This window comes from Mesoplodon densirostris, chromosome 5 (genome assembly GCF_025265405.1).
Source record: "Mesoplodon densirostris isolate mMesDen1 chromosome 5, mMesDen1 primary haplotype, whole genome shotgun sequence".
Classification (NCBI taxonomy): domain Eukaryota; kingdom Metazoa; phylum Chordata; class Mammalia; order Artiodactyla; family Ziphiidae; genus Mesoplodon; species Mesoplodon densirostris.
This window is the reverse complement of record NC_082665.1, coordinates 80,239,226-80,249,191: the sequence shown is the minus strand read 5'-3', so window position 1 is coordinate 80,249,191 and position 9,966 is coordinate 80,239,226. Positions and strand designations below refer to the sequence as shown.

The 9,966-nt window shown below is 38.4% G+C and overlaps 1 protein-coding gene across 2 annotated transcripts in view; it reads right to left on the bottom strand.

Moving 5' to 3' along the window:
• Positions 1 to 5,832: 5,832 nt before the first annotated feature.
• The window catches only part of GMPS (guanine monophosphate synthase), a 76,904-nt gene continuing 72,770 nt past the window's right edge, over positions 5,833 to 9,966 (bottom strand). For both annotated transcript variants that reach the window (XM_060099059.1, XM_060099060.1), the window contains exons 14-16: positions 8,125 to 8,255; positions 7,043 to 7,215; positions 5,833 to 5,988 (exon numbers count right to left, since the gene is read on the bottom strand). In XM_060099059.1, the coding sequence (XP_059955042.1) occupies positions 5,887 to 5,988; positions 7,043 to 7,215; positions 8,125 to 8,255 (406 nt within the window). In that variant the 3' untranslated portion in view covers positions 5,833 to 5,886. The remainder of the gene's footprint in view (positions 5,989 to 7,042; positions 7,216 to 8,124; positions 8,256 to 9,966) is intronic.

Genomic DNA, 9,966 nt, shown 5'->3' with positions numbered 1-9,966 from the left:
TCTGCGTTTGTTCTGCAGTGAGCTGATACAGAGGCAGCGCACACCTCAAGCAGCAAGAGTGGCGGTCCCAAGCTCCTTCCCTTCGAACTATACTCAGCATCTGGCTGCCATGGCTTTGAACTCTGTGAGCATCTGTGCTTTATCTGGATTTATTTCATACATCATTAGCCAGATGTGTCCTAAAGTGATTGCTTCTTTGCTTTACGACATTTTGCCTAAAAGCTTTCATAAGAAAGCTCTACTTTTGGATAGTGGGGATAACCTGTATAGGTAGAATCAGTTCCAGAGTCTGGTCCCTAGCTTTGAACTACTTTAGTTATACGGATCTTCACCAAGACAGTACCTAGGGCCTTCTCTTCTCACTTATAGGTTTGACAAAGATTTTAAGCTACAATTAGAAAGGCCAGGTATGTCCCTCAATAACTGGGAGATTTTAAACTGTCAATGCTTGGGCCTCACCAAGATGCTAATTTAACTGATTGTGGGGTCTGGGTGCTATACAGAGTTAACTTCTCAAGTAGTAACAGCAGGCATCCAGGGTTGAGAACCACTGAAAAAGGTTAGATTTGGGTGGTATACCTGGGCATCTTCAATATGTGACTAGGGTGGGTGCTGGCATTTTGACAATCTTTGGGGGATTTCAAATCTTTTGTCATTAAATAAAATGTTTGGAAATATAAAAGCCAAGGATGCCACCATTATTGTTGTCAGGCCCTACACTGATGAAAAAGATTCCATGGTTTCCTACATTTTCTGTGTGGCTAAACTACCTCAGTAAGGACAAAGGGGTACTTTCCAAGGGTGGAGACATTCAACTTGTATTCAGTTTTCCCTATTAAACTCTAATTGGGTGTACCAGTTTACATTCCCACCAACAGTGCAAGAGGGTTCCCTTTTCTCCACACCCTCTAGGGCATTTATTATTTGTAGATTTTTTGATGATGGCCATTCTGACCGGTGTGAGGTGATACCTCACTGTAGTTCTGATTTGCATTTCTCTAATAATTAGTGATGCTGAGCATCTTTTCATTTGCTTTTTAACCATCTCTATGTCTTCTTTGGAGAAATGTCTATGTAGATTTTCTGTCCATTTTTTGATTGGGTTGTTTGTTTTTTTGATATTGAGCTGCATAAGCTGTTTGTATATTTTGGAGATTAATCCCTGTCACTTGCTTCATTTGCAAATATTTTCTCCTGAGGTTTGTCTTTTTGTTTTGTTTATGGTTTCCTTTGCTGTGCAAAAGCTTTTAAGTTTAATTAGGTTCCATTTGTTTATTTTTGTTTTTATTTTCATTACTGTTGGTGGGAATGTAAACTGGTACAGCCACTATGGAGAACAGTATGGAGGTTCCTTAAAAAACTAAAAACAGAACTACCATATGATCCAGCAATCCCACTACTGGGCATATACCCAGAGAAAACCATAATTCAAAGACACATGCACCCACCCCAATGTTCACTGCAGCACTATTAACAGTAGCCAGAACATGGAAGCAACCTAAATGCCCATCAACAGAGAAATGGATAAAGAAGATGTGGTACATATATACAATGGAATATTAGCCATAAAAAAGAATGAAATAATGCCATTTGCAGCAACATGGATGGACCTAGAGATTGTCATACTGAGTGAAGTAAGACAGAGAAAGACAAATATCATATGATATCGCTTATATGTGGAATCTAATAAAAGGCTACAAATGAACTTATTTACAAAACAGAAATAGAGTTACAGATGTAGAAATTAAGCTTATGGTTACCAGGGGTAAAGGGAGGGGGAGGAGGAGGGGTAAATTGGGAGATTGGGACTGACACATACACACTACCATATATAAAATAGATAACTAACAAGGACCTATTGCATAGCACAGGGAACTCTACTCAATACTCTGTAATGGCCTATATGGGAATAGAATCTAAAAAAAAGTAGATATATAACAAATTCACTTTGCTGTACACCTGAAACTACAACAACATGGTAAATCAACTATACCCCAATAAAAATTTAAAAAAAAAAGAATGAGTAAAGGTAAAAAACAAAAATAAATAAATAAATAAAACTACGAACAGTCCAAAAAAATTCTAATTGGGGGCCAATGAAAGAAGCATCTACTGAGGTAATAGCTAAGGTGTGTTCTCACCACATTCCAATGAGAATTCAGGAGAGGGGAAGAGAGGAGGAGGGTGTTAGGAGTAGGAAAGGGAGCTGTTTGGAAAGGTAGGAAGAAACAGAGATATAATATTGGGCATGAGTTTCAGAAGATTTCTGAGAGACAGTACTATTTCCAGAAACTAATACTCACTTAGCTGTAAGAAGATGACTAACACCTTGGAAATACACTAATCCCTGATGGTCAGTTACACACTGAGAACTTCCTGTTAAGCCTTGCCTTGAAGGGCCTTGGAGCATTACCTCTTCAATGCACAGAGCAGAAAACCTGGATTCTAGCTTTGCCAACAATTAGCTATATATAAGTTGAGTATGGGAGACTTCATTGGTCTCAAAGCCAAAGCATACTCTTGTTAACTTTTCCAAAAACACATAAAGAGATTGCTCTTAGGAACAGGTTGTTGATGAGTATCTTCCAAGTGTCACGGCCACAACAGAAGAAAGATTCTTAAGTAGTCAAACCTTGATCTATGCCTCAGGTTCAAAAAATGGTAATTAATAACTGATTTGACAATATTTTAATGTTTACTTTTGGCCGGGTCATATCTGATGTCAAAAGCACTTAAAACTATCCCATTTCTCCATTCTATCTCCTGCGATGTTTTTTCTTGTTATTTATAAAATAAGAATTTAGAGTTGGATTTGATGTAAATATAATTCAACTGCCTCATCTAACATGTTAAAAAAACACAGAAATGACCAAGTTCACACAGCTGTTTAATGGCAAGACAAAGCACTAAAGATGAATGGCCCTACCTACCTACTCTGAATGTCCTCATTCTCAAGAGCAGCGGTCCCCAACCTTTTTGGCACAAGGGACCGGTTTCGTGGAAGACAATTTTTCCGCAGACGGGCTGGGGATGGTTCAGCCGGTAATGCGAGCGATGGGGAGTGGGAGATGAAGCTTCGCTCCCTTGTCCGCCGCTCACCTCCTGCTGTGCGGCCCAGTTCCTAACAAGCCACAGACTGGTAGCAGTCCGCGGTCCAGGGGTTGAGGACAACTGCTCTAGAGGTCTGATTCAAGTTACTCAATAAAATGGGCTATCAGGGGATAAGCCCAAACATAGCAAGGAAACAAACTTTTAAGATGCTTGTTTGGCTACATGCATGCACCTATCTTAGGATAAAGGAGTGGCAAAAGATGGGAAACTCGGGTAACCCTATCTCCCAGGTACATCTAAAGACCTACTCTCAGCAATTATGCCAGGTTGCTACTTCTAACAGAGCTGATGATGCTAGATGGGGCCACAAAGGTGGGGCAAGGTTATTTGGTTCTCAAGTTTCTTTTGTGTCCACCAATCTTAAGAATAAATGATGCTTTCACTAACCTGCCTTCCTCCTTCTATAGGTACAAAGAAACAAAATATATTTATTAGATAGAATATATTCCCAGGTAAGTGGTGAGTGTTAGGAAAGCAGTCATGAGCTGTCAAGGATAACCAATGAATGTTATTAGACAGGGAGCCACTGTTCTAAGCCTTGGTTAAAAATAACCATCCAGTAAGTTTATATAATTTTAGGTGCCAAAATTCACTTAAAAAAAGAATAACTGGGAAACCCTACATTTAATTCTGAAACTCTTTAGGTAGCCATTACTAAGCTGAGCTTGTTTCCTTAACTGTAAAATGGAACTTCAATCTTAACTTTTCTCAGGTCCTCAGATGAAATACTGTGAAGGTATAGAGTAATACTATAGGGCACAAAGCAAAAAGTTCTTTGCAAAGGAAGAGAGGGTACTAAATATTAAGAAATCTCTGAATTCTAGGTTTTTTTACTATATCATGTCGAGAAGTGTTTTGGAGAAACCATTTTTACAGTTTTAAGGATTATATAAAAGGAGTTTAGTGAACAAATATCAGGAAAACATTAAGTTAAAAAACAATTGTTTCTAACTTCAAAATTTCTCAGAGCTTTGAAAATAATGTATACCATAAATCTCCAAGATGGAAGGACAAGTGAGCAGCACTTTCCAAACTTATATGATCACCTAACCCTTTATCTCAACAGTGTTCCACAGAATATACCTTAGGAAAAAAGTCTTCCTAGATTCCAAAAGTGTCATAAGACACTTTTGCTAGAAGAGGAATTCTTTTCACTAAACACAAATGTTTATAAGCCTTTTTTAGGTTGTCTATTCCAGCTCTAAAATAACTACCTCCAAATCTGTTAAGGCCAGACCACTAATATACCCTTTTTGCAAAAAGCCATTATGAGTTCCTCATCATTAGGACAGAGAATGAACTCTTCAATTTTTCTAGAAATCAAATACTCCTGTTTCTCAGATACAGATACCTGTTACAGCAGTCAGAAGCTCTTCCCTTGCTGGTTCAGCAACACAGTTTTCTTATAGCCTGTGCCAAACAGAATGAAAGGAAGACTTCTGCCATGCATAATTTTATTATTTACCTAACACTGAATCCCAAACAAAATTGTATACCTGATTAATACAAAAGATCTTGAAGATTAGGTAAGAGGCAGCAACCTGAGATGGAACTGGTATGAGAAAAACATGGTAACATTTAAAAATAGTAACATCAGCTAAAATACTGAGAGAGAAATGGCTGCAGAATTCAAACCTAGTACTGTCTATTTTTATGAATGTTATAAAAGCATCTGTTAGAAACTGGTGGCAATGGCAAAGAGTCCTACACCAGTTCTTAAATCTTCTCTTACAGCTGGCAGAAAGGAGTACAAAGTTTGGCAATACTTCGCACGAGCCAAGACTGGTCACAATCTTCTGAGCAGTGCATAAAAAAATGTATCTATAGATTACATCTAAGAGTTCATTTTACAACTCTTTACGAGATTACTGCAGGCATGCATTTGTAAGTTGTGGGCATGCACGATAGTTTCTGTGATCTCAGAGCTGCTCCTCGGACCAAACAAGATTAAAATGCTTGAACTTTATCTATGCTAGACCAAAGACAGTGTCTTCTGGGGAGAGAAGAGAAACTTCCTCTACAAGGCTATGGGAGCTGGCAATAAGGCTGGGAGGATAAAGCTCCTTACCAATGAACAGGTTGACAGCATGCAACGTGGAGCATGATTTGAAAACATTTTAAACTGAGACTACTCATAGTTCCTTCCTCCCATGGCTGTGATGACATAAAATTCAAAGTATTTGAACAAATTCCTGGTGCTTTTCCATCTTAAGGTAGCTTACCATTTTATGGCCCCAGTGTCCTGCAAAAGTGGATGGAATAGCCCACCTAAACCTTTATCTGATATGTTGACCCCTTCCCAGAACCTTTGGAGGAATGAGGTTACTTTTCGGGAAACGCAGATTCTCCATAAGGAATACATACTAAGTCACACTGGTAAATAATGGTGTTTCTAACATCTCTTAGAAACTGGCAAGGGGAAAGAAGTCCATTACCAGACCCCAAACTCACCCACTCCCATACATCTTCGATGACAGAGACATCAATAGCAACAGTGAGTTTATACATAAAGAACAAGTGAGGCAGAGGTAAAGGCAAAAGCAGTGTCAGTCTGTCTGAGTGTAGGCAATGGTGCTTTGATTATACCCATACAAACTCTTCAGTCCCTTTTAGTTATCCCCACCTCAGCTCTTAAGCCGTAGATTTTTGCTGCAGAGAACTCAGATGTGATGTAGTTGCTCCAGTAACTGTTTTGACAGTACTGCATGTCAATACTAGGAATGGTTTCTAATCAATTTAATCTGCACACGGCACTTTAGTAGAACAAGAAGTTTATTACTCCCACTCAGTAGTTCCTGGGGGCTTTGATGTTAAGTCATACATAATTCGAGAAATACCAGGAATCTTCTTAATCTCAGTGACCATCTTTAACACCACCTGTTATAAAACAAAGATTATAAATAAAGAGCCAGGGTCCACTGTGTGTCTAACAGACTTAGAAGTCCTGCAATTGTAATTTGAAATTAAAACATAATCTATTTTTACTATTGTCCTCTCTGTATATGGGATATATTTATGATTAATTTATGTAGTGACCCTCTACAGATTTAAGTGACTTAAATTCAGTACTACTCAAAGTGAAGTCTGCAAGTCATGTTTGTTACTGGTCCATAACAAGTGTTTAGAAGCATTTATAGCAATTTGACATTGCTGTGGCATCCAAGTATCTGATTTTACGGGTTTATGCCGATGCTTCACAAATTATCTGTGGCTTACAACGTCGAGGCCACCAAGGTGGCACATAATGCAAGGTAATAATAATCACTGCTACATGTATAGACGAGGAAGGCCTTGTCACTTGACTGGCCAGAGACTTGGCAAATGTGAGCCTAAGGGAAAACAAACTCTAAGCCACATTCTCCAACCCAGCTATCGAGCTATATATAATCAGAGCCCTGTATTACAGTCCTGGAACAGTGGTCCAACTAATAAAGTCTCACTTTGACTTTCATTTGCCACTATGCAAATAGCTCCTCTGGAACACTCTAGTGGAGGGATAATAAGAAAGGAAGATGGTGATCAAAACTGCAATTGGTAATAGGCACAGCAATAAGAAATTCATGGCTGCCTGGCCATAACGCCATCAAATCTCACCCTTATGTCTAATAAACTCTTCTTCACTCTTAGTGTTTTCTTCTCTACTTGGAGGATACTATTTATAAAGTAGAGGTTGGCAAGATTAGATAAAATGATAGATCAGAGTTGGTGATTCTCCACACAGTAATCAGAAATCTGGAGTTTAATAAACTTAAGGCCTTTTTCTACTATAGTGTATTAAACAACCAATTACGTGGAGATTAAAAAGAGCCTATTTTATGAACAGAAAACCAACCTCAGAAATACCAACATTGCCATAGCCTATTCCATTCACTATTATTATAAAATGTATAAGGTATTAAAAATGTACATTAGGAAAAAAAGTATAAGTTACCTCTACAGGGATCTCATTGCCAGGGGTTGCAGGTATACCAGTCATGAAATCACTAGTAATAAAGGTTCGAATAACCACGGATCTCTGGCACGAAGGCTGCTTCTGAAGTGGGTCCCGATCAAAATGTAAAGGTGTCAAAATCACCGGCATCTGGCTGATTTTCCCAGCATACCCTAAAGAAAGGAAGGTAACATGTAGAACCAATCACCACACCATAGAAAAGCATTCTCAACTCAATTAAATCCCCCCAGACAGATCTAAAATTGCACACATACACACACCACTTCTTAGGACTGTCATCATGTATACTGTTTTTAGCTACTCTCATAGCACTGTAAGTAAACATAATCACAAATACAAATTACAGAATTTGATGACTGCAGTGATATGTTACAGTGATGTGATATAAAGTCAATTCATTATTCATAGTAGTTATCTTCTATACTGCAGACACTGAATAAGAAAATACTGAACCACTAACCCTAGGGGAAATAGAGTTAGGTTCCTGACCACTTTCATCAACTGATTAATACATATCCTTGCTTATGTGTGTTTCTGTTTAAAGACACCTTATGCAATATTTATTGTAGGTTCATTAACGTTGAGCTCACAGCCCATGGCACTATAACTCATGCCTGAATGAATCTTATCTAACAAACCTATTTTCTCAGTAAGGTACATCACAGCCTTCCTATGCTTAGGAACCTAGACAGCACCTCAGCACTATTTTAGACAGTGAAATCACCAACAAAAAGCACAAAAATGCAAAAAACATGTCATTAAATAGACCACAAAAAGGACACTTGTTTATAGAAAGAGCTGAAACAAGAAGGCAGAGGATTGCCTTGTTCAACCTCAGCTGGAAACATATGAGTTGAGCAACTCAAATTTTTTGCCCCTTTGTACATGTCCGCAAATGACCACAAAGGTGAATAAATTTTATACAGATAAGGCAATGTCACAGAACTACCCAAAGGATTAAATAATAAAACTAAAAGCTGAGTCCTCCGACTAGAAATAATAATGCCATGCTTCCAAAATCTAGTTAGAGCATTCAGTGATGAACAGAATGGGCAGCTTACCAGACTCCCTGAGAATGTTATGGGCCTCAAAATCAGCTTGGCGTAAAGTACTGAGCACCCCTGTTGTCAAGAAAGTGGGAGTAACGTCTGTAGGAGGTTCTTTAACTGGTTGGCCAAATATATAGACAACTCTAGAAGGGGGTAGTGAAAATTATAGAGAAAATACGTTTTAGTAAGAGAAGCAAATTACATAAAAGAACATTCTTTCCATTTGTTCTCAGGCCCCTCTCTTACCTACTTCAAATCCCCAAATAGGTAGGATAGGATATAAGATTATAGAAGGGTCTCTATTCTATGAACCTTCCTCAAAGTATATTTTCTGGAATACTAGTATCTCAGAAGGTGCAAAAAGATATAAGTGATTATCACAATCCTCTTTCCATTTAATGTACTGGATTGAAGTGTATCCCCAAAACTTCATGTCCATCTGGAATCTGTGGGTGAAAATAGGCTCCTTGTAAGTGTAACCGAATAAAGGTCATAATGGTGTTTGGGGGGATTAATCCAGTGATCGGTGGGTGTTCTTCTGAGAAAAAGGAAATCTGGAAACACAGACACATGGAGAAAAGACAGCCATGTAAAGATGGAGACAAAGATTGGAGTTATACTGCCACAAGCCAACGACTGCCAGCAAACAACAGAAGCTATGAAGAGACGAGGAAGGGTTCTCCCCCTAGAGCCTTCTGAGAGAGCCATGGCCCTGCGGACACCACCCTTGATTTCAGACTTAGAGCCTCCAACAGCCTCCAGAACTGTGAGATAATAGATTTCTGTTGTCTTAAGCCTTCCAGTTTGTGGAAATTTGTTATGGTAGCCCTAGGAAATTCCTGGGGAAACACTAAATTAAATAAAGAGGAGGTTTTATAACAAAACTTCAGAAACTATAATATGCTAATATGCGCTGGAAACTTCCAAGATGAGACTCCTACAGTGAATTTCCCAAACTTATTTGACTGCCAACTCAACCTTTTTTTTTTTTTTTTTCACATTTTGAAAACACTGATCCCAAAGAAAGGTTAAGAATATCACCAAAGTTAAGACTTGGTTGAAAAGGAATGACTTACTACTGCTTCAAGTAAATGTCTGTTTGAAACTTATGAAGATATGCTGCAGATGTTAATAAAAGTAGGATTTGGAAGGTAGCTTGAGGAAATTAGGATCAAATAATTACAACAGTTCAAGGGGAATCTTGCCACTGGTTTGGGGAATCTGTTCTACAACCTTCACCCAGAAAACAAGAGAGAGAAGGAGTAGAGATGAGTGCCACCTGGCTCTTTCCAATCCAACTCCAGCCAGCAGGCAACTGTCCCTTTTCCTTAGCCCTATCTGTCTTTAGCAGAGAAAATAAATCTCCCCTGCAACTACCATGGTGAAGTTTAATAATGTTTTTTTTCTTTTTTCTTAATAGGTACTTAAAATAAAACATATGGAAGAAAAAAGCATCAGATTAAAACCACCACTACCACCAAATACTTCATTGCCTCCTTCCAAACATACTGTCACAAGAAGGGTTTTGTTCCATGCATAGAAAGTAAGCCACACTTCTAAACAAAATAGTTCCTAGAGCTCATAAACAATCCTTAGAGGAAAAAAGCAACTATGCAAAAGAATGCCATGAACTTGCTCCTTTTTCTTTTATTTCGTTCAAACAAGAGTGATCATAGAATGTACAGGGAGAGGCAGCCTTCCAGTAAAACTGGAACAGTCCCTCTCTGTATAAAGATTCCAGCATGCAAATTAGGGGGGAAAGACTGGTAAAAATGGAAAGCTTTTTTTTTTTTTTTTAAATTCCAATTCCCAAAAAAAGACCCTGGCAAAGAAATCAAAAATTCACCAACACCC